Source organism: Mauremys reevesii, linkage group 3 (genome assembly GCF_016161935.1).
Source record: "Mauremys reevesii isolate NIE-2019 linkage group 3, ASM1616193v1, whole genome shotgun sequence".
Lineage (NCBI taxonomy): Eukaryota > Metazoa > Chordata > Testudines > Geoemydidae > Mauremys > Mauremys reevesii.
This window is the reverse complement of record NC_052625.1, coordinates 117,334,650-117,360,272: the sequence shown is the minus strand read 5'-3', so window position 1 is coordinate 117,360,272 and position 25,623 is coordinate 117,334,650. Positions and strand designations below refer to the sequence as shown.

Here is a 25,623-nt window from a genome sequence, read left to right as displayed (position 1 = left end):
GATCTCAGATATGTCACAGTGAAACTGTGTTTAGAGTGAAGTATACTAGCAGTCCAGAATTGTTTGAATGTATTGCAATGTGAAAACAGCTATTTTACAAACAATGAACCTCCATTTACAGAGAAGTTGTTCATTAAAAAACAAACAACAGAATGGCTTCACAGTAAATAAGTGGCTTGGATTACAGGTGCAGGGAAGTAAGGAGTCAGAATCTCCATTGTACCGCTATGTGAGCTACCTAGCCCTTGGCTCCGGCTGCAGAGCACCCACTTACTTCCCACCCAGCAGTGGATGGAGCTTTGGTTCTGATTCCCAACATAATAGAGAGCACGGAGAGTTGTGTAATTTGCTGTTGGCACAGACTACATAGGTGCTGAAACTAGGAGAATGGGGTTACTGCCACACCCTCTGGCTTGAAGTGGTTTCTATCATATGCAGGGTTTACAATTTGGTTCAATGGCTCTCAGCACCCCCACCACACAAATTGTTCCAGCACCCCTGGCAGGCCAATAGCAAATTACTACCCCTCAGTGCAAGAATGAAACAAGGAAGAAATTCTTCCACAGAGGGATGTTGTTGAGGCACGATGCCTCCAGGGGCTACTCCTATAATCTACTAATCATCCCTTGCTCAGGAGTGGACATAAAGACACAATCTATCACTTAGATTTATGTACAGATGCCCCCTGGGTTACGCAAATCCACACTTATGGAAAAAGTTCCATAAGCTAGAAATAGGAGGGTTTGGGGAGAGGGAGGGGTTGGGAGGGAGGGGGTTGCGTAATGGGCAGGTATACGTTTCCGACTTACGCAAAATTTGAGTTAAGCAAGGCGTTCCGGAACGGAATGCTTGGGAAGTTGGGAGTATCTGTAGTACAAATGAAAGAGAAACCTATATATTGCTCTAGGTACCTTTTATATAAGAACATAAGAATGACCACACTGGATCAGACCAAAGGTCCATCTAGCCCAGTATCCTGTCTTCTGACAGTGGCCAATGCCAGGTGCCCCAGAGGGAATGAGCAGAAGAGCCCATTCCCACCTTCTGGCAAACAGAAGCTAGAGACACCATCCCTGCCATTCCTGGCTAATAGCCATTGATGGACTTATCCTCCACAAATTTATCTAGTTCTTTTTTGAATCCTGTTATAGTCTCAGCTTTCACAACATCCTCTGGCAAAGAGTTCCACAGGTTGACTGTGCATTGTGTCAAGAAATACTTCCTTTGTTTTTTTTTAAACCTGCTGCCTATTAATTTCATTGGGTGACGCTTAGTTCTTGTGTTATGAGAAGGAGTAAATAACACTTTCTTGTTTATGTTCTCCACACCAGCCAGGATTCTATATATCTCTATCAGATCCCCCCCAGTCGTCTCTTTTTCGAGCTGAAAAGTCCCAGTCTTATTAATCTCTCCTCATATGGAAATTGTTCTATGCCCCCAATAATTTTTGTTGCCCTTTTCTGAACCTTTTCCAATTCCAATATATCTTTTTTGAAATGGGGCGACCGCATCTGCACGCATGTGGGCATACCATGGATTTATACAGAGGCAATATGATATTTTCTGTCTTATTATCTATCCCTTTCTTAATGATGCCCAACATTTTGTTTACTTTTTTGATGGCTGCTGCACATTCAGTGGATGTTTTCAAAGAACTATCCACAATGAGTCCAAGATCTCCTTCTTGAGTGGCAACAGCTAATTTAGACCCCATCATTTTATATGTATACTTGGAATTATGTTTTCCAGTGTGTATTACTTTGAATGTATCAACACTGAATTTCATCTGCCATTGTGTTGCCCAGTCACCCAGTTTTTTAGAGATCCCTTTGTAACTCTTCACAGTCTGCTTTGGACTTCACTATCTTGGGTAGTTTTGTATCATCTGCAAATTTTTCTACCACATTGTTTACCCCTTTTTCCAGATCATTTCTGAATATGTTGAATACTACCAGTCCCAGTACAGACCCCTAGGGTACATCATTATTTACCTCTCTCCATATTGAAAATGACTATTTATTCTTACCCTTTGTTGCTTATCTTTTAACCAGTTACTGATCCATGAGAGGACCTCCCCTCTTATCCCATGACTGCTTACTTTGTTTAAGAGCCTTTGGTGAGGGACCTTGTTAAAGGCTTTCTGAAAATCCAAGTACACTATATCCTCTGGATCTCCCTTGTCCACATGCTTGTTGGCACTTAAGAATTCTAATAGATTGGTGAAGCAATTTCCCTTTACAAAAACCATGTTAACTCTTCCCCAACAAATCATGTTAATCTATGTGTCTGATAATTCTGTTCTTAAGCCCAATACTAAAGTTAGTTTTACTGGCCTGTAATTGCCAGGATCACCTCTGGAGCCTTTTTTTTTTTAATTACCATCACATTAGCTATCCTCCAGTCATCTGGTAGAGAAGCTGATTTAAATGATAGGTTACATACCACAGTTAGTAGTTCTGCAATTTCACATTTGAGTTCCTTCAGAACTCTTGGACAGGAGCAGCAGGTTTGTAGAAATGTTGGTGGTGCCCAGATCGCCCAGAGACCACCCCCCAAAACTCCACCCTCCCAAACTCCACCCCCCACCTGCCTAAGGCTCTGGGAGGGAGTTTGGGTGGGGGGAGGGGGTCTGGGGTGCAGGCCCTGGGATGGAGTTTGGGTGGCTGGGGTAGGGGGTGGGGGTGGAGGAGTGGGTGAGGGGTGCAGACTCTGGGACGGAGTTTGGTTGCAGGCTCTGGGAGGGAGGTTGGGGATGGGAAGGGGTGTGGAGGACTGGGGTGCAAGCTCTGAGATGGAGTTTGGGTGATGGATGCAGGCTCTGGGCTGGGGCAGGGGGTGTAGGTGTAGGAGGGGGTGAGGTGTGCAGGACTCTGGGACAGAGTTTGGGTGCAGCCTCTGGGCTGGGGGTGGAGGTGCAGGCTCTGGAGGGAGTTTGGGGGGCAGGAGGGGGTGTGTGGGAAGGGGGTGGGAGTGCAGGCTCTAGGAGGGAGTTTGGGGGCAGAAGGGGATGTGTGGGAAGGGGATAGGGGTGCAGTCACCATGGGCCCATCGAAATCGCCACCTATGCTCTTGGGTGAATACCATCTGATCCTGGTGACTTATTACTGTTTAAGTTATCAATTTATTTCAAAATCTCCTCTAATGATACCTCAGTCTAGGACAGTTCCTCAAATTTGCCACCTAAAAAGAATGGCTCAGGTTTGGGAATCTCCCTCACATCCTCAGCCACGAAGACCAATGCAAATAATTCACATAGTTTCTCCACGATGGCTTTATCGTTCTTGAGTGCTCCTTTAGCACCTCGATCGTCCGGTGGCCCCACTGGTTGTTTAGCAGGCGTCCTGCGTCTGCTGTACTTAAAATTTTTTTTTGCTATTACTTTTTTGAGTCTTTGGCTAGCTGTTCTTCAAATTCTTTTTTTGGCCTTCCTAATTATATTTTTACACTTCATTTGCCAGAGTTTATGCTCCTTTCTATTTTCCTCAATAGGTTTAACTTCCACTGTTTAAAGGATGCCTTTTTGCCTCTCACTGCTTCTTTTACTTTGTTGTTTAGCCACAGTGGCACTTTTTTGGTTCTCTTACTATGTGTTTTAGTTTGGGGTATACATTTAAGTTGAGCTTCTATTATGGTGTATTTTAAAAGTTTCCATGCAGCTTGCAGGGATTTCATTTTTGGCACTGTACCTTTTAATTTCTGTTTCATTAACCTCCTCATTTCTGCATAGTTCCCCTTTCTGAAATCAAATACTAATGTGGTGGGCTGCGGTGGTGTTTTCCTCACCACAGGGATGTTAAATTTAATCATATTATGGTCACTATTATCAAGTGGTTCAACTACATTCACCTCTTGGATCAGATCCTGTGCTCCACTTAGGACTAAATTAAGAACTGCCTCTCCCCTTGTGGGTTCCAGGACAAGCTGCTTCAAGAAACAGTCATTTAAGGTGTCAAGAAATTTTATGTCTACGTCCCGTCCTGAGGTGACATGTACCCAACCAATGTGGGGACAGTTGAAATCCCCCATTATTATTCAGTTTTTTATTTTTATAGCCTCTCTAATCTCCCTGAGCATTTCACAGTCACTATCACCATCCTGGTCAGATGCTCGGTAGTATATCCCTACTGCTATATTCTAGAAGTTTAAAAAACAACATAAAGCATCTATCAATCCATCAGTGTTCATGTTGCACTCCCCATCAGTACCCAGTCTGGGCTGGGGAAGCTAATGATCCAACCAGTGGACCAAATTCAGTGATGAGTCCTGGTTATGTGCCTGCTGAGAAATATTGTACATACACTAAGAAGAAGATCTTAGCCTTTATGTTCAATAACACCATACAGATAGTTGATATATCCAAAAGTCCTTTAAAATCTCCACTCTCCATACAGCCATCCTTCATTATACTTCCTCCCTCCATGAAAATAAATGGACTTTGCAGCATGCCCTGAAGATCAACAGATGAGGCTATTTTGGACCAAAGAGGAGTCAGAATGAATGCCAATCTCAAGGACTGGACACCTACCTTTTGGTTGTTCTTTCCGTTCAATCTTCTCTTGTTTTTCAGGTTTCGCTTTGTGAATTACTAGAAATACATAATAGTGACATAGTCATCTCTGTTACATATGCCACAAATCTAACTATTCCTTCAAAATGATAAAGGGAAAGTATTTGCAAGATACAGTAATGGATTTCAGCTCTGAATCACAGATGCCAGTTTCTCATATATAACAGCAACCTTTCTTAAATTTTCCTATTTGATTGCACGTACAACAGAAATATGGACCATTTTTTCTAACAAATGAGTCTGTTTATGCTTGTGAAAATTGTTGGATCGTGTATCTGCACCGTAACGAACTATTCAGCCACCTTAATCTCATTTGCAGGATTTGTTTTTGGCCCACTGAATAAGCATGCTGCTCTTGGATCCCAATGTGGGAAACTATTTTGACAGCAGCACTTTCTATTCTTAACAGAAAATGGCTCACACATTGCCTTCCAAGCTGTTTTTTATTTTTGGATGTTACTTCAACCAAAAAGATGGATTAGCAAGGGTACATGTCTGTAATAAGAACATAACATCAGAAGAATAGCTGTTTAAAACACAGATAGCTGCACATCCTGCCTTTAGCAGAGAGACTTGATGCCTGTAGATAGTCAGCTGCTGACCCACATTCTTGCATAAGAGTTTGGAATCACAGTATCCCAGCTCATAAAGAACTGCATGTAAAAATGCACACCCCCATGAAGGACTAAGTTGGTGGTGTTTCATGGAATGAGGAAGAGACATTTTCTCTCTCACCTCAATTTTCATACAGTTATGCCAAGTGGATGACTTGTCACTTTTGCATGCATATACAGAACAATTATTTTTTTTAGCAAATTTTACTTTACCAGAGGTGCTAAGAAGAAGCACAAATGACGTGATTTTATTGTTTAAATATTTCTTTCTAAAATCATGATGGTGTGTGTATTTCATTAAACCAAATATTTGTGCAAATGTTCCCTAATTTCATCATTTCCTCACAAGTGAAAATGTTAGCAAATAAAATTTCAGTAATAACAAGCAAACAATTTTTATTACTACTCACTAGTGTAATGGGAAGAGGTAGAGGCTGGGACTTTTCAAAGCCACCTGAAGGATTTGGATACTCAATTTACACTGTAATGAACGGGAACTGAGGGTGGGATTCAACTTTTAGGTGCCCAGAAAAATCACAGGAACAATATCACGATCCACAAAGCCCAGTTAGGCACCTAGGCTCCCTAAATAATGAATGGGGAAAGATAAGTGCCTTAGAATGAGTCCACAAAAGCCCACACAGATGGGGAGCCACCTAAGCTAACCAATGGGAGCAGCTGTCAAGAGGGGTGTTTCCTAAATCCTATTCCTCTTTGGGACACAGCCCCTAAATTTGGGCTGCAGGGAAGTGTCTATCTCTGCTTAGTGAACAGGAACCTCTTGGACTCAGGCAGCTTAGGAGCCTCTTGCAGGAATGAGGAGAGGTGGTGGTGATGATGCAGCTGCTGCCATCCACCTTATAACTTTTAGCCCAGTGACTAGAGCACTTGCTTGGGATGTGGAAGCTTCAGGTTTCCACTCCTTCATCTGCCAGAGGTGGGAGACCCCTGTTCCACTGTGGATGTGGATACATTCTCACTCTCTCTTCGGCCCAATAACTATTTAAGTATTTATCCATAGTGAAACAGTCATTTGGGCCAGAGAGAGCGAGAGAGAGCGAACAAGTGAAAGAATGGCTCTGTAGTCCAGTGGTTAGGGAAAAAGCTTTCAAAAGGGAGATGAAGGGATGCCCCACATCAGATTATCCTATAGTTCACTGTTAGAGCATTCTTCTGAGATGTGGGAATTGAACCCAGGTCTATCACATCCCAAGCAAGTGTCTATGTTAAAAGTTTTTAAAGGTGGGCACTCCTCTAGCCACATTTTGAATGGGACCCAATCCAGTAAGCAGCCACTGAGCACAGCTGCCAGATTGGGCCCTGTATCTGAGGCTTAGTGAGGAGATATACATCCAGACACATAGAGGGAGGCAGCCGTGCACGTGCCTAGAGGCAGAAACATAGGTGTCTAGGGAACTTTTAGCCTAAAAACTTAGGCGCCAAGTGAGTTTAGGTGCCTATTGGGTTTGGCAAGAGTGTTGTGGAATGCAGTGGAGTCAAAACCAGGGCCGCCCGGGGGGGGGGGGCAAGAGGGGCAATTTGCCCCAGGCCCCGGGCCCAGCAGGGGCCCCCACGAAAGTTTTTTGGGGCCCCTGGAGCAGGGTCCTTCACTTGCTCCAGGGGGCCCTGGAAAACTCTCGCGGGGCCCAGCCTGGGCCACCGGAGCTTCTTCGCTGGCGGGGGGTCCTTCCTCTCCGGGACAGAAGGACCCCCCCGTCGCCGAATTACCGCCGAAGCGGGACCCACCGCCGGAGTGCAGCCGGGTCTTCGGCGGTAGTTCGGCGGTGGGGGGGGTGTCCTTCCGTTCCGGGACCCACCGCCGAAGTGCCCCGAAGACCCGTGGTGGGGGCTGCACTTCCGCGGCGGGTCCCTTTTGGCGGTAATTCGGTGGAGGGGGGTCCCCGCCATGGGTCTTTGGGGCACTTTGGCGGCGGGTCCCGGAACGGAAGGACCCCCCACCGCCGACTTACCACCGAAGCAGGGCCCCCCTGCCGCCGACGACCCCGGGCCCCCGGAATCCTCTGGGCGGCCCTGGTCAAAACTGGGACTTAGATGCCTAAGTCTGGGGTTTAGGTGCTAAAGTTTCTTGATGGATCTGGGATGGGGTGTCCAAATCCCTTATGTGGCTTTGAAAACCACAGAAGTAATGTACTCTTGCAGGCTTTGGGGATTCAGTGTCTGTTTTAGGATGCTCAGTTGTGTAACAAGGAAAAGTAAGATGGTGTCCTCTGTCCTTACTACTTTTGGCAGGGGTAAGGATGTTGAAGCAGTTACAGGACTACATGCTCTTGCATGATGGTTGCATGTAAAAAAGCAGCAAATTCAATTAGTGTGCACAACTTTTCATAGAGCTGTGCTGCCAGCTTTTTAGAGAAAGTCAGCACAATTCCGCAACTGACAGCTTTCCTATTGGTTGTTCATCCTCTGTGATGCATGAACTTTTTTACATTTGATGACACTCCTTGTAAATGCTAGAAAGAATGGCTGAACTATGCAGAACAGGGTGATGACCATTCATGTGTCTTCTTAGCCATCAATGAAATGGCTGCACATGACCTATTAAGATTATTTAAGGTGTCATACATGTATATAGGAGACAAATCATCCTTCATAAAGGCCCCTTTCACTCCACTTCCCTATGGCATCTCCCTATTTCATGTTTTGGCATCAGAGACCAAAATGAACCTTGAAAGAGACATGTTGAGTACAAAGACACAAATTATGCAGAGAGGGCCTGATTCTCATTTACACTAAGGCCCATGTACACCCTCATGGTAGGCTGCATAAAGGGTCCTTAAAGTAGTTATGAATGTAATTTATGCCCATTTTAAGGTCCTTTTGCATTACCAGAGTTATATAAAGTGACCTTAGCATAAATGAAAAAATATGTATGCTTCCATAGGCTGCAAGGTAAATGCAGGGAGCGCAGACAAATTGGCTCCTTCGTGAGGGATTAAAAGTAGTTTGATGAAGCTGGGCATGTAGCCTGGAATGTGGATAAGCATTGTGGAAGGCTGGCATAAGCATAAAACATTTTTTTTATAAGTAATAGGCTGAAGGAGTGCTCTAATTAGTCTGAGAGCCCTATCCTGCGTGTTGGTATCACAGTAGCCTCAGAATATGCTAATCTCAGATTGTAGAGTTTAGCACTACCTCATATGGAGACAGTCAGAGCTATGACTTCAGGCAACAAATTTATCTGGGAAGGGCAGGTGTTGCCAAAATTAAAGTGATCACATTCCAGGGCTGTGGTGATGAGGCACTTTTGACTCCCCAATCACAATAAAGGTCTGTATCAGTCAGGCCACCTGACTCCACTGAGGCCTTTTGATCTAATACATTTAAATGTCACATTTTCATAAATTAAACAAATGAAAATAAACTCATTGCTTTTTCTGGAATCTCTCCATGGTCAACTTAGAAGGGAGCCTCAAAGCCATATCACATATAATACCTCAATTTCTACAGACCTGGAGGCCTGGATGGGTAGGCCCCACATTTTTTCCACCGCTAGCAGGAGTCAGACTAGAATAATATGAATATCCTTCTCTTCCTAGAGTGCGTAAATCATTCACTTAACAAAGCTCTCAGTCTCAGTCTGACCAGGGCCAGGCAGGTCCTAAAATCAAGATGGAGTCTTTGCATAGCAATGCAGTTATGCTACTGGGAGACACATCTGGATTTATATACAGCACTTCCATATATAAAATTGGGAAATGCCAGGTTTAAGGTTGCCTGTGCAACCTTAATTTGGCCCACTTGGGCCTAGGCATTATGATATAGCCCTGCATCTAAAAAGGAACTTAGGTATTGTGTGACACGTAGCACCTAGAAAAACGACTGGACTTCACAAAGCTTGAGTTAGGTACCCAGGCTCCATATAGAATGCATGGAGAGAGCTAGGCATTTAAGAATGGGATCCACAAAGACCAGCGTGCTAGGCAGTTTCCTGCCTATGCTATCCAATAGAAGATGCCGATGAGATGGGTGTGTGCTAAACTCTGCCCTCTCTGGGAGTAAGGCACCTAAATCCAAACTGCAGGGAGGTGCCTAACTATGCTTGGGATCCACAACTAGGAACCGTCTCCTGGATTTACACAGCTAAGCCATTTTTTGCAAGAAAGACCAAAGGAAGAGGTGGTGATGGTGCTCTGATTTCCCTCATTGCTTTTAGTTCAATGGTTAGAGCACTCAGCTGAAATGTGTGAGATCCAGGTTCAATTCTCCTTATGTCTGACAGGGAAAAAAGATTTAAAGAGAGGTCTCCCACTTCTCAGGCACATGCCCTAACCACTGGGCTATGGGATAGTCTTGTATAAGTGTTTATCAATCTCTCTTGTTGAATCTGTTCCACTTTTAATAAATAAACAAACAGTCATTGGGCCAAAGAGAGAGACTGACTCCGTAGCCTGGGGGTTTGGGGACCCACATAGGAGAGCCAGGGTCCAATTCCTCTGCTCCAATGACTATTTAAGCTTTTATCCAGACTGGATCAACTTCAACTGGGGATTGAGAGAGAGAGACTTCACTAAGCTCTGTGAGATTCAACACCATTGTTTTTCTTCTTGCTGTTCCCTGGCTCTCTCACCTTCCAACTTCTGCCACAAAGGAGGTCCTACAGACAGTCTCCTTCACCTCACACCCCTGATTCATTCCCTGAGCACCATCTGTCCTGTGGACTGAATTCTTTACTTTGTAACTTTAACGTTCCTTTAATGTAGTGTTTGGTATGCAATTGCTATGCACATTAGATATGGTCCCAAACCAGAAACACTGAGCAGGTCCCATGAAACTTTGGGAAGATTACTGATCCGGATATGAAATTCAGCATTCAGGATCATATCTATAATCAGAGGTGAAAGTAAGTCGGTACACCCCGGTACGGAGTACTGGCAAGAGCTGGTGCACTATACCGAGGCAGCACAGCTTCCCCAGGTGACAATTTAAAGGGCCTGGGGCTCCCAGCAGTGGCTGGAGCCCCAGGCCCTTTAAATTGCAGCCAGAGCCCTGCTGCTGGATCCCTGGGGTAGTGGCAGTGGGGCTCCAGGGGCTATATAAATGGCTGAGGCTTCCACTGCCTCTACTGCCCTGGGCCCTTTAAATAGTCACCAGAGCCCTGCTGCTGCTACCCCAGGGCTCCGGGGGCTAGTTAAAGGGCTGGGGCGGTAGAAGCAGGGGAGTCCTGGGTCCTTTAAATAGCTCTCAGAACCCTGGAGTAACGGCAGGGCTCTGATGGCTTTTTAAAGGGCCCGGGGCTCCTGCTGCCTCTATGGCCCTGGCCCTATAAATAGCCCCCGGAGCCCCACTACCAGAGCCCTGGGGTAGCAGTGGCAGCTGGGGGCTCCGGCAGTGGTTTAAAGGGCCCGGGACAATAGCTGCGGCCGAGCCCTTTAAACTGCTGCCAGAGCCCCGGCTGCCACTGCTCTGACACCCCAATCCCCACCCCTTCCACCTGAGGCTCCACCCCTTCCAGAGACCAGAGCCAGCCCCAACCCAGCCATGTACCAGTAAGTCCCTATTTCTACTTTCACCCCTGTCTATAATAAACTCATATTAGAACCCCCAAATCTAAACACTTCTGCCAAGGAATGTGCTGCCTCGCTGGGGAGGTAGGTGGGCTGCCACAGAGCTGCAGAACTTGGAAGCCCAGGGAGCTCTGTTTCTCAAGCTCCCTGCCAGCCTGGCTGCCGAGAAGCTGCAGAGCTCAGGGAGGCAGGTGGATGAGCTGCGAGGAAACGCAGCCTGTCTGGCCAGCCAGCCTGTCTGGTTTCCATCAAATGTTTTTCAAAAGATTTTCGATCAGCTCTAACATTAAGGTTTGCAAAGTCAAACAATCAAAAGTTAAGAAAAGCCAGCATTAAGGCTTACTGTACAACCTTAATTCAACTCCTTTGTGCATGTGCATTACCATAGGGTCTTGAATTATATGATCACATCTTTTTTTGTGGGGGGGAGGTGAGGCCAAGATCCCTAACTCATTCAGTGCCAATACATTCAGAAAATTAAGAAGCAAAAGCAAAACTAGCTCTGCTGCATTTGCACAAATTGTGATTTCCCGTAGTTTGGGCAAATCTGGCTGATTTCCATGTGAATAGAAAAAAGCACTTCTTTTATTTTCTTCCTGCCAAATTTCAACTCCCAAACCATGGAGATGCGAGAGATGTTGAGAAAAACAGCTGGAATCTGTTTTTAATAATACTGACAAAATTTCCTCTGTCACTAGCCTCATTTTTTTGAAATTGCTTAACCATTTTTTATGAAACTTTAAAAGAAAATTTAGACTGGGGCAGAGAGCAAGCATGGAAAATTTCATCCAGAGTGGTTAAAGTGTGGCAAACTTATAAGAAATTGAACACAGGGGCTTATAATGGAAAGTATCAGGACTCCTTAACTATATACTATTCTAGGCATTGCTACCCACTTTACCTACAATAAAAACAGATGTAAGGGGCACATTTCTGATATTTTCCAAAACACTAGTCGTGTGATAGTATATTTAATCTGCACCAAATGAAAAAAAGAAAGTGCAGGGGAGTCAAATTTAGTCTGCTCAGTTAAAAAGTTGGAGAGAGTGTTGGGTAACATTTCTGTGCCCAAAATGAGCAAGGGCAAAAAGAGATTAAGGAGGCATTAATTCCATACCTTAGTGAAGTAAAAATAGTTCTCAGCTCAGTAAGACTTAGGGTGATGAGTGTAGTACAGATGAAGAAGAGAATGTTTGCTCCAATTAACTGAATAAGGGCTTGTCTACACAGGGACATCCAGGAAATGCTGAATTAACTAAAGCTGTGAAATTAAAGAACATTAAACTTCTGTGTGGACACTCCCATTCAGAAGTAAAGCAGCCTTAGTTCATTATAGCTTCCTTCTTCAAGGAAGATTACAATCTAGTGAACTAAGGCCACTATACTTCTGAATGAAAAGGTACACACAAGGGTTTAATATGCTTTAATTTACATGCTTTAACTTCAACACTTTTGGTTAATTCATTTTAACTGTGTTCACAAGTCCTCCAATGAAGCTTAAAATTAGATTTGTGTGAAGGTCACATTGAATGTGAAATCCACTTGAACTGAGATTTGGGCTTAAGGACAGATTCATTTGTGAACCTCAGTGTATTCTTAACAAAAGTTTCTGAACTTACATAGTTTTGGATATTGTAGCTGTGCATACAACTTCAGAACCCCATTTCTCCTCCCATTTTTTTAATTAAAGTAAGAGCCCTCTTGGGATACCCCCAATAGGTGTTCAAGTGGAGCTGGTTGCTAACTCCTAGCATATTATCATTCAGAGGATTGCCAAGTTATGGCTGATGTCTCCCCCTCCCCCTTAGTCCTAACATATCATCTTACGAGGAGGGTAAGAATTCCACTGTCATCACAGAAAGTGAGAATAAAGAAAGACCCCCTTCTCATACTTGGCTTTACTTGAGGTAGCCCCATAATCCTTAGCATAATTTCTAGGTAACAAGCAAACATGACCAATGCCTAATATTGTGGCTACAAGCTTCCATGCTAAGGATTATTGAGGTTCTTTCAGTCCCAGACACTTAGAGCCTGCCAGCAGTGAGAGCAGGAGTGGTCACTGCGCTCCTGCGTCTCTGCTTTGGGAGCCAGAGGGAAAATGGCAACAGCCCATTCTGGTTGCTCCTCAAAACAGCTAATGAGGGAGAGAAAAGCCCTGGGTCCCTTCAAGTCCTTAGGAGATGGGAGTGGGACATCAATTCCCAGGAGGAAGGTATGTGAGGGTGAGAAATAAGAACATAGACTCATAGGACTGGAAGGGACCTCAAGAGGTCATCTAGTCCAGTCCCCTGAAGTCATGGCAAGACTAAGTATTAGCTAGACCATTACTGACAGGTCTTTGTCTAACCTGCTCTTAAAAATCTACAATGATGGAGATTGCAAAACCTCCCTAGGCAATTTATTCCTTAACCACTCTGACAGTTAGGAAGTTTTTTTCCTAATGTCCAACCTTAACCTCCCTTGCTGCAATTTCAGCAGATAAAACATAAAAACGTTTGTTTCCTAAAATAAGGACAGGTTTAGCCTGTGACATTATCTGCATTTGCTATAGTAGCGTACTACTACTCTGTGTTCTGCAAAAGAATTCCTCGCGATGAGCTAGGTGTTACCAGGGAACTTACCCAGGTTCTGAGTTTGATGAATTTGAAATTTAGTGAGTTTCCTGTCCATGTCATATAATAAGAGCTTCAGTTTTTGTACACCCATTATTTCATCACAACTCAAATCAGAGTTGGATTGAATTATTTTAGTAAAATCAGAATGGTCTTGTAAAGGAAAACTCTATACGGATGCTCTGAGTATTCTGACTATACAGCCTTTCTCTGAGGCTCTCTGACCTACCCACAATCTCTGATGTTTTGAAGTATACCATTCCTAGGGAGCTTGTCCCAAAACTTGGGTATATTCCATAGGACAACACAAGCTAATGCTAATTAATAAATACTATGACATCATTCTTAAATCACTGTGTTTTTATGGCATTATTGTCAGAATAAGTGCTTTGTTAGATCCGTTCTCAGATTATTTCCTTTCCTTAAAATACATTTTTTTAACAAGTACAGTAACTGAATTTTACTTTGCAATTAGTAGTTTCAGAAAAGATTTGAATAAAATGTTTAATTATTGGCAGAGTTCACAGTGTAAGGTTGCCTAATACTTTTCATGAAAAGACCCTGTTTTCAGTTGCTTTTGGCTTTCCCAAATTTTAAATATTTGGGCTGAAATTTTTCATGCAAAGTGTCTGTTTGAGGTTGAATTTGTTTTTGAAAATAACAGAAAAATTGGTTGTTGTTTCAAGAATGAGATTATGGAAAAACATATTGTTTTGCTCATATTAAACAATTCTTACAACCATTTTTATTGAGAAATTGAAATGGCTCCACATGCTTCAGAAGAGAGACTTGAAATTTGGCAAAGAAATGTTCCTAGCATCAGAAAAGTGCTTTTTACTTTCTCCAGGAAAATTCACAGAAATTTGGCCGAGTTATAAACCTATGAAAATTGCCATTTGCACATGCTCCGTAGAAGTTTGTTAGAGGCTGGCAGCAAAATTTCCAAAGATTTCTTGACACTGAACATGCTCCAGCCCAGGACTGCAGAGTCTGAAAAGGACTTTTCTGGCTGCCAGGGAACACTGTGGTGATGACCGTAAGAACTGAGAGTAGGACAACTGTCTTTCCTGTACCATAGTATAGGATCATGTAATTAAAAACTGAATGTGTTATATATATATATATATATATATATATATATATATATATATATATATATATACACACACACAGAGAGACCAAATCAAGTCTGCCTGGAAAATTTTTATTTTCTCAATTTTAAAACTTTTCAGTGCTTGACTTTGCAACCCTAATGTTCTTTTCATGTAGGTTTTTATGTAAATATATTTAGAGACAGATGAATAGGTAGATTGAGACCTATTGGGGTCAAGGACTATGTCTTTATATGTGACCATACAATGCATAGTTCAATAAGGCCCTGTTCCTAATTAGGAACTTCCTGAATGCTCCTGCAATATAATATAATTTGAATAAATATATTATTTATTACACACACATATATAAATAGTAATAATTACCTTTTGGTGCTGGTTTTTCGAGTTTTTCTTGTCTGTCAGGCTTGTCTTTATGAATTTCTGGAAAGAACACAATTAATAGTTTATTTATTGGGAGAGGAAAAAATCAAACAACAATAAAGGAAACAAATTATAAAGATATATTAAAGGTTCATGGATCTCTTAGCTATATATACGTGACAAAATTCTGGCCACATACAAAGCATTATTCTCAATGTGTATTATTGTTTCTATTTTATTCATTCCTAAGACTAGGAAAAAAGTATATCCTTGTTTTAATAAAGATTTATCTGCCATTAACTATTAACTATTATGGATTTTACACTGTAAATACCTTGTGAAAGGTAACACTTAATATTAAGTATCTACAATAAGGATTCAGTTTTAAATGTAGTAATAGAGTCATGTATCAATTGTTTTGTTTATATGTAAAACTATATAAAAATACAAAAAGTTACTGAATTTCATTAAAAATGTTCTTACTAAGCATTTGTGATTATATTTACTAAACATCAAATAATTACTGAAACTAAATGCACCTCTTGGATTTATCAAGGCAGACATTTCATGTTACATATGAATTCCATTCGCTTAGGTGTATATTTAAAATTCAAGTTTCTTGGGGAGAGAATGTATTTTTTCTATATTTTTGGAAGGCCCGGCACAGCATTAAAATTGGAACAATAGGTAATAATGCTTAGATTTTATAACATATAATAGGGATAAGTTTCCAGAATTAGGGTCAGAGCCCATAGCAATGGTTCATCCTATAATATTATACCATAACTGGCAAGCTTTACTAATAAATTTAATTAAATGATTGCCTGGGAATTGTTTTGATAGAAAGAGTGAAATACAATGATAGGAAATTCAAAGAGTGCAGATGTGTCAACATTTTCAACTGGTCTTTCTTCAAGTAACTTTTAAAAACTGCAATTAATGCGGAATGTTTGGTTATGGTATTCTAATGTATACATCCCAATCAGGACAGGCTACATTACATTTTTTACATCACTTTTCTATTATAATTCAATGTACAGATCCTACAACTATTCAAACCTTAAAAATCATGGGCAGCTTGTTATTGTACTTGTATTGCCCACAGGAAAATAAACACAAATTCAGATATACCACATAACATTATCTTTTATGTGCTTTCCAGTATTTACACTACAATATCTCCTTCCCAAAAATTGGCATCTTCCACTTTTTTGGAGGACTTGTATTTGAAACGGACGTATTTCTGCATCAACTCAAATAACAAAGCACAGCCCTGTTCCACAGTCTATATCATAGGTGCTGACTCTGTGTGTGCTCCAGGGCTCAAGCACCCACAGAAATAAATAGGGGGTGCTCTGCAACCACCAGCCACAGGTGTTCAGCAGGGTCCTGGGGCTGGCCACCAATCAGCTGTTCAATGGCCAAAGGGAGGCACTTGGGGGACAGTGGAGAGGAACCAGTGGCGGAGGGGAGGAGGTTGTGGGAGGGGGCTGAGAGGAGCAAGTGAAGGGCGGGAAGGAAGAGTCTGGGGGAGGGGGCAGAGCAGGGCAAGAAGAGGCGGAGAGAGGTTGGAGCCTCAGGGAAGGGGTGGAGTGGGGTGGAGCCTCAGGGAGAGCCAGGATAGAGCACCCATCAGGAAAAATAAGAGTCAGCGCCTATGGTCTACATCAGGGATCAGCAACCTTTGGCATGCGGCCATAAGGGAAATTCTCTGGAGGGCCGGGATGGTTTGTTTACCTGAAGCATCCGCAGGTTTGGCTGATCGCAGCTCAAACTGGCCACAGTCTGCCATTCCAGGCCAATGGGGGATGCGGGAAGCAGTGGCCAGTGCAGTGCTTTCTGCAGCCCCCATTGGCCTAGAACAGCGAACCATGGCCAGTGGGAAGTGCGATCAGCCGAACCTGTGGACATTGCAGGTAGACAAACAGTCCCAGCCCACCAGCAGAGTTCCCTGACGAGCTTTGTGCCAAAGGTTGCCAATACCTGGACTACATCATTTAGACGTTAACTTATTTAAGAACTGGACTGGAGAATGCTTGTGTAACACCGACAGACCCTGGTCGTCGGCAGGCGGGATTGAACCTGGGACCTCAATGCATGAGCTAAAAGCAATTTGGCTCTTAGCTAAGGCTGTAGAGCAGACTCATTAATCGTTCTCTCTCTCAGTGCCACTAGATGGGACAGAACACCACACCCAGGAGGCGTCTGGGTTACACTTGCTTGTCTTAATGTTTCAGCAGTTGTCTGCTCTCCTTTCAGCCCACAAAATACTGTGCCATCTCTTCTGTTCAAAATCTCATCGGTGACTTTGGTACTATACTAGTGCCATAGGCCTTATACTTGATTTCATTTCATGTATCAAAAATACAGTAATGGCAAACACAGAAAATTTATATTATATAGACTTTTAAAAAAAACCCATCCCCCCAAAAATCAAGGTTCCAGTTGCTAACATTTGGGAAAAAATAACAAGTGATATCATAGTGGACATCTGGTAAACCCATTAAGACTATGTAGCATTCTGCATTAGTGTAATATGAGCACACCTCCTGGAATGTGAAACTGATATCGGACACTAGGCCAAATTAATCCCTGATGTGAGCAGGTGCAGCTCCTACTAAAGTCAATGGGAGGTGCATCCCCTTACTTAAGGGCTAGGTCTGGCTTTCCTGTTTCCAATTACAAGATCACTCACCACAAAATTAATCCAACAGAGATAGAGGAAAACATACTGCATCTACTGAACAGTAAGGCCCAATCTACTGCTCTCTGAAATCAGTGGGAGTCTTCCCGATGACTTCAAAAGACACTGGTTCAGGACATAAACACCTGTGCATTGCTTAATAGGGGAAATGGGAAAGATAAATTTCTATATTCCATTAACAGATTGATTTACTGCACAGATTTATCCACAGACTGCTGAGAATCAATACCTATCAGTCAACTTCAAGCAGTATTTGCCATCTAAAATACAGGTTGTGTCAGGTTTAGAAGAAAAGCATAATCATGCTATATCACCAGTCTCTATTGCCTTCAAATCAGCACTCATTCTTTCAGCAAAGAGGTAAAAATACCTATTAAAGAGTAGCAGAGGCCTAGATATGCATCATTACCAGTCACCAATGCAGAGTAAGAAGATAAACTGGCCATAAGAACCCAATGAGCCATTTCTGACCCTGCACTTCCTGTCTTCATATGTATAGCATTTTTGTTGTTCTATAGGCCTCCAAATTCAGACTACATAGAAATCACCCAATTTAAAGACTCCTGTTACTGAGTTTGGTTTGTTTTCTTCCTGTGACTATTTCAGTATTTTTCTCCCAGTCACTGCTAGTGTCCACAAGTTTTACACATGACTTCTAGTGCATTCTAACATATGCTTTTGTTGCTCTGTTTTTACAGTTCTTTTGATAATTTAATGTACATGAAAGATGTTAATGGACACCATTAGAGACATAAAATCTTTGGATCTATCCACAAATTAAGGACAACAGGGACAAAAGGTATTTAAATTTCTCCACACAGTCTCATCACTGTCCCTCAGTCCTCACATGGAGGGACTATTTCTAGTCATGAGAGGGCACAAAGGATGAATTACCCCATCATGTTTACAGAAGAAAAAAATAAGTTAAAGTAACACCCACCCTAATTTAATTTACATCTTCTTGCTTTTGTGATTGCTCCTCAGCATGTTAGACCAAGTGAGACTTCCTTACGCATACAAGATTGTCTACACTGGACATTTTTTCATCAAGTTAACAAGAAGTAGGTAACACACTGATAAAGGCTAGTGCGGACAATTCCCTAAAAGTTTATTCCAAGATATATTTATGCTTTCCCCTAAGTTAAGTCTAGTGTAGATATACACAAGGAGAGCAATCTGGATCCACACAGAGACTTAGGCATTGCAGTGGTTAGAAAACTGCTGGAACAACACTGGGATCCACAAACCTGACTTAGGTGCCTAGTCTCCCTATAAAATGCACAGGCAGAGATAGGCTTCTAAGGTTACATCTGCACTACAAGCTAGGGATGTGGTTCGCAGCTCATGTAGACATACTCATGCTAGCTCTCCTCTAGGCTACATGCTGAAAATAGTATAGCCATGGTATCATGGGCAGTGGTAGCATGGGCTAGCCACCTTCAATACATACCCACAGAGTTCAGGTGAGTTGCATTTGGGGTGGCTAGCCTTTGCTGCTGCTTGCTGTGCCCGTGGTACTACTATTTTTAACTCAGTGAAAGCTATCATGAGGATAGCAAACTGGGAAGCACTCCCCTACCTCATAGTGTAGATGTAGGCTAAGAATGGAATCCACAAAAGCGGGACACTAGGCGGGGAGCCACATAAGCCAGACAATGGGAGATGCTGATGAGAGGGATGTATCCTAAACCCCACATCTCTCATGGAGGCACATAGGTGCTTCCCTACAGCCTGGACCTATCTCTGCATGTAATCCACAGCCAGGAACTCCTCTCCTGGAGTCGGACAGTTTAGGCACCTAAGCCATTTCTTGCAAGAATAAGTTAGGCACCTGCCTAACTCCACCTACACCAGCTAGGAGCAGAGGTAATGACACCCTTATAACCTAACGGTTAGGATATTCAATCTGGACATGGAAGACCTCAGTTTCAGTCCCCTCTCTGGCTGATAAAGAGAAGGAATGTGAACAGAAACCTCCCACCTTTCAGGTGAGTGCTGTAACCACTAGACAAGTGTTTCTCAGCCTGGGGGAATCACAAACCCCAAGGGCCTTACAAGTGCACGGTCGGCATGACCCTATGCCACAGGGGACCCCATGAAGCTAATTTAAAATCTTGAGCCCCCCGCAGTGGGGATTGGGGCTGTCAGTCCCAGATAGCCTGGTTGTGAGCCCCTCAGTGGCTGGGCTCTGGGCTGTGAGCTCTGAGCATCAGGGCTCAGGCTCGAGCTGCCAGCCCTGCAGTGGGGTTCAGGCTGTCACCCCCCCATGAGGTGAGGTGAGGCTTGAGCTACAGCTCAACCCCCCCATGGTAGGGATCAGGCTTCAGTCCCAGGTGGTCGGGCTCAGGCTTCAATCCTGGCAGCAGGATTTTGGCTTCAGGCAGCAGAGGCTTAGGGAGGAAGCACCACCTCCAGCCCCTGACTCACCTCAGGAGGCCACCCAGCCTGTGGGTCAATACACCTCAGCGCCCAATGTTGGGTCCGTCTGTGAAGATCTTTGCATGTGCTTTCTGTGAGGCCCCAGAGAGTTGAAGGCTGGCCCTGCTTTAGGCAAGCATGTGACTTCACAAAACCATGTGACCTCACTGCTGCTTCCTGTCCAGAGAGTGTTGTTGTTCTTCATGGCTAGCAAGTAGTACTGTATGCACACTTTTCAAAGAGGCCTTCTTGTGCAATGGATACATTTTTAAAGAGAGTTCAACCAAGTACTGCACAGAATGAAGGAGCAGGGCCGCCCAGAGGATTCTGGGGGCCCGGGGTCTTCGGCGGCGGGGGGCCTTCCGTTCTGGGACCCGCCGCCGAAGTGCCCCGAAGACCCGTGGCGGGGGCCCCCCCACCGCCGAAGCGGGACCCGCCGCCGAAGTGCAGCCCGGTCTTCGGCGGTAATTCGGCAGTGGGGGGGGCCCCCGTCACGGGTCTTCGGGGCACTTCGGCGGTGGGTCCCGGACCAGAAGGGCCCCCCGCCACCGAATTACCGCCGAAGACCGAGCTGAACTTCGGCGGGTCCCACTCGGCCGGCGGGTCGCCAGCGGGGTCCTTCCGCCCTGGAGCGGAAGGACCCCCCGCTGGTGAAGACAGGGAGCGAAGAAGCTCCTGCGCCCGGCCCCGCAAGAGTTTTCCGCCCCCCCCAGAGCGAGTGAGGGACTCTGCTCCAGGGGCCCCGAAAAACTCTCGTGGGGCTCGGGGCCTGGGGCAAATTGCCCCTCTTTCCCCCCCTCTGGGCGGCCCTGTGAAGGAGTGAAGAAGATGAAGTGCAGAAAATCCGATTCCAGCTATTCGATGTACGGTTTTACAGCAATTAAAAATAAACCTTATTGTGTTGTGGGTGGTGAAGTGCTAAGTGCCGAAAGCATGAAACCTTCTAAATTAATTCGGCATTTGGAAAGTAAACATCCATAATTAAAGAACAAGCCTCTCGAGTCCTTTAAGGGAAAACTGAACAGCTTGAAAAGACAGCAAACACTGATTTGGAATACAAGTAATGTCAGTAAGAATGCTCTTGAAGCTTCATATCTCGTGTCACTTCTCGTATTACCCAAAACCATAAGGCACATACAATAGCCTGAGAATCTCATACTCCCTGTGGCATTAGACATGCTTATCAGCATTCTTGGCCATGAAGAGGAAAATAAGCTTAAAGCTATTCCTATATCAAAGATACTGTTTCGAGGAGTGTTAATGAAATGGCTGATGACATTCATGAGCAGTTGAAAGAAAAGTTAAAATGGTGTTCAGTTTGGTGAATCAACAGGTGTTTCAGCCTTAGCACACTTCTTAGCTTTCTTTCAGTATCATTCAGATGCTACCATTGAGGAAAATGTGCTCTTCTGTAAAGTGCTGCCTAGTCACACAACTGGTGAATGTCTATTTAACCTGTTTGTTGAAGCTACCGAATATATTGTAAAAGTTGTGAATTTGTGAATTTCATAAAAAGTCAGCCTCTATCAGCTCGTCTGTTTGCAGTTTTATGTGTGAAATAGGTGCACTTCATAAAATTCTTCTCTTGCACACTGAAGTGAGAGGTTTTTCATGGGGGAAAGTGTTCAACAGACTTTTTGAATTGCGAGCTGAAGTACGTGGGTTCCTACAGGATCACAGGTTTCCTTTTGCTAAATTGTTCAGTGACCCACCATGGCTTCTTCAGTCAACTTACTTAGCAGATGTCTTCAGTCATGTGAATGAGTTGAATATGAGTTTTCAAGGACCACACAAATACATAATTGTGTTGGGAGACAAGGGAATACGCTTCTTGGGAAAGAAATTTGGAACCTGGTCTGCTCAGCTTCGGAGTGAAAATTTCAAGTCATTTCCTCTGAGTTGTGAGTACATGAAACTGACAAGAGTGTGGACATAAAACAATTAAAAACATTATGATTGAACATATATTTAAACTTAATAAGCAGCTCCAGGATTACTTCACTCCTGATGATAAAGATCTTGGCAGGAGGTGAATAATTAATCTATTCAACAGAAGAGTAGTTGATTCTGTTGATACTTCTGTTTACATAGCTCTAGAAGAGTGTAAGGAGAGCATATCTGATGTAGCTTCACATATCATTTCTGAATCTGGCCCATTGACTGATAAATTGTATGCTATTAGCAGAATCATGCACACAGGTTCAAACATTTGGGGACTGTTAGGAGATCCTCAGCTGGTGTAAATTATCATAGCTCCACTGACTTCAAATTATTCAAATACACTGCTTGCCTCCCCACCCCATCCCTGTCAAAATCCAAGGAAATCTTTGTGTTTCAGATACAGTCTTCGTTTGTTTATTTTCCCCCTTGTAATGGTTTTAGTGGATCACATAGTAATTTAGTTAAAAAATGTTCATATACCCAATGGAAGGCTGGTAAATACAGTAGATAACCTAAACTGACCCCATGACATATTGGGGGCAGATCCAATCTGACATGAGTATTTCTGAACAAAACTATATAATTCAGTTATCTCCCCACCAGAAACATTCAAGATTTCTGAATGGATTATCTAACCTACAGCAACACTTATGACACAACACATCATGCAAAGTCCTTAAAGAAATTGAATATATAAAATACACTCTGAACTTGCAAAATTTGCCTTCACTAGGATTTTTTCCCTAATCTCTGTAGGCAGTTGGAGCCAGCAGAAAATACGACACTCTAGAATACATTATTTCTGCACATTACAAGTTAAATGTTACCAGCAGAAACAAGTATACATTTCTATGTTGATTGAATTTGATTAATTTACAAGCCATAAAATGGTAACAACTAACTAACCCCAAATATTTAAAACATCAGATTTTTCTATTGAGGATTTTTCCTCTGCAGTTTTGATACTCTGTGTCTTACGCTTTATGACAAATAGCTTTAATTTTCTAGTAATCACATCATATCTTATTTCTGAGTTGACAAAGCAGCTGTAATATCATAGAAGACTTACATGGCCAGTTTAAAGCACACAATTTATCTCTATCAATGTGACATACTGTTAATAAATCCTCAATATTATGAATTCATGTATAGAAAAATGACAGAATCAAGCAGCAGCAAGGATAATCTTTGTCACCAAGGCAACCATCCTGATTCTTGATGAGATGGCAGCACAGTTTATTAAATTATTGCAAAGGAATATGTATTTTAAAAGATGTATTTCATTGTTAGGGTTTTCTAGTTATCAAGCAGGCTTTAAAAATTATCATTTTCCCAATGTTGCTGGTTTTTAGAAGGGACAAAGAGTTTATTTCCTAAAATGTGGGCACTGCTTGACTTATCTAGAGTTTTGAGGATATACAGAACATGCAGTAAAATTGTTTTAAAATGCCTCCAAGAAGAAAAGCTAGCAGCCCACTCGCCAACCATTTTCAAACTCTGACAGGAGATATATTCACTGACTATCTTGTTAGCAGGTCTGCACAGCTGTATGTTGTTGACCCAAAAAAAGCTGATAGTCTGATGACAGTCAGATTTACATGAGCTAAATCTGCAGCTTGATTGAAAATCCCTGCTGAACAAGCAGTTTTGGAAGCTCTTCCTCTCTCCCCCCTCTTCCCCTCCTCCACCCCCCCATCCCCAGCCTTTACCATGTTAATTTTCTTTATCAAGAGTTTACAGTGTCTGCTAACAGCCCTGTTCTCCCTGTGCACTACAAAGACCAAGCATTAGTAAGAGGAGGGACGGGGAAAGAGAAGTAAATTATAGTTTCCTGAAGCACTTTATACTAGAGGTGCCCTCTCAGCACAGTTCAGCCTCACATTAGTATGAATAATGTGCCCCTTCATGATGAGGCAGGAGGAGGTTCTTACTCTTCCATCAACATATACAGTGGTTAATTTCCAGTCTGCTTATATTACTGTGCTCTTGTTTGGCTGCTCACTGTTAATAAGTACTCAGTTGTAATAACATGCATTATGGTAGCACTAAAGGACCAAACTGAGGACACCGTGTTAGGTACTGTACATGCACATAGTGAGAGACTGTCCCTTCTCCAAAGAGCTTACAATGTAAACCAAAAAAACAAAAACAAAGAAGAAGAATATGGTTGAAAGGAAATAGTATTATTCCCATTTCCTAAATAGGGAGCTTTATGATTAAATGACTTACCTGTGGGTACACAGGAAACCAACATCAGAGCTGGTTACTGAACCCTGATCCTCTGAAGCCTAGACTGGTCCCTTAATCACCATCTCTCTGCATTAATATTAGCCAGACACTCTGACAGTGAATTGGGGTTTTAATATCAATAATTGTTTTAAATTTCATCAATTGTGATTGGATTGATTTTAAGGGGTTATATTTTTATGTATCTTTTGCTGAGTAAACAATACCAACGGATCCTAGTTTCAGGCTGTGTTTGTTCTTCACTCTTTCTCCCTCCCTCTTCCCCCTTTTGCTATACAAAACAAAAATGACTTTTACAGGCAGTGAGGCTAAACATTTTGGCCCAGATCTACAAAGGTGTTTAGGCTCATAACTTCCACCGAAATCAATAGAAGTTAGGAGCCTAAACATCTTTGTGGATCTGGACCTTTGAGTGTTTAAAACCTTCACTTTCTCAAAAATGACCATATGTGAAAAGGGGAATGGACCCCACCCAAAGGGCCTGCCAAGATTAGGGTTAATAATTCTGCCTCCAGCGGCTGGAAGCCCTACAGCTGCTGCCCACAACTAAGCTGGACTCTATCCCTGCTGGTTTATCTAGCCTACCTAGCAACAGGTGCATGATTATCCTGGAAAGTTAGTGGGGAGGTAAATAAACCACAAAGTAAGAGCTGGAATAAGCTGGGTTAAGAGCTTCAGAGGGGTCATTTTTAACTTGCTCTTAGACATTGCCTTTATAGAGAATTGTAGTCAACTCTCTTCTTGTTAGTCTCCTTAGCAGACATTCGAAACAGTACAGCTGTGGCCTAGCTCTCCTGAAGAGGCTGGTTAGGATGATAGCTATTTTAATGGGATGGGAGGGGTAGGAGGAAAAGAATCTGTACAAAAGACTAATTCCCAACAAAATGTTAATATTTCATGGAGCCACAGTCTATGCAAAACACCAAGTCTTTATAGCAGCCACAATATGAAAAAATAAATGGCAAATATTTCTGACTGTGAGAATTAACTCTGGGGTTGCATCTACCCTATGGGCCTAGCCTTTGGAACTGGCCAAAGAGTTGATGGTGTAGACTTTAAAAGAAGCTATATCTTCTATGGTCCCCTGATCCTTGGAGCTGCCAGGATTAAGTTGGACTAACACGGCTGCTACTCTGAAACTTCACACATACTCTAATTTATGGCCAAAGACAACAACTCCTGGAGGGCTTTTATGGCAGCTGGAGATAGCCAGAGTTCAGTAGTGATCGAGCTATGCCTCCTTTCCTTGATATAGTCCCCTCCACTGAATGCTACTCTACACCTTAAGCGATTCTTCAGATGGCCACTGAAACCAGAATTAAGCCCACTTTGTGCTGCAGAAACAGTGCAAAATTTTTTTAGCATGGATTAGGATCTGATCCCATACATTTTAAGTAATCTCTTAGCATTGGTGGAGCTACACCCAAGCTATCAATGGTAAAAACATTAGCATATACTGACCAGCAACATCCCCATCACCAACCCTATAAGTGTTTTGATCATGGGGTGATATTTTGATA

The 25,623-nt window shown here is 43.0% G+C and overlaps 1 protein-coding gene across 1 annotated transcript in view; it reads right to left on the bottom strand.

Annotated features, from left to right (window-relative positions):
- The window catches only part of TRDN (triadin), a 292,575-nt gene that overhangs the window by 198,116 nt on the left and 68,836 nt on the right, over nucleotides 1-25,623 (bottom strand). The window contains exons 6-7 of the mRNA XM_039528738.1: nucleotides 14,797-14,853; nucleotides 4,526-4,585 (exon numbers count right to left, since the gene is read on the bottom strand). Of these exons, the coding sequence (XP_039384672.1) occupies nucleotides 4,526-4,585; nucleotides 14,797-14,853 (117 nt within the window). The remainder of the gene's footprint in view (nucleotides 1-4,525; nucleotides 4,586-14,796; nucleotides 14,854-25,623) is intronic.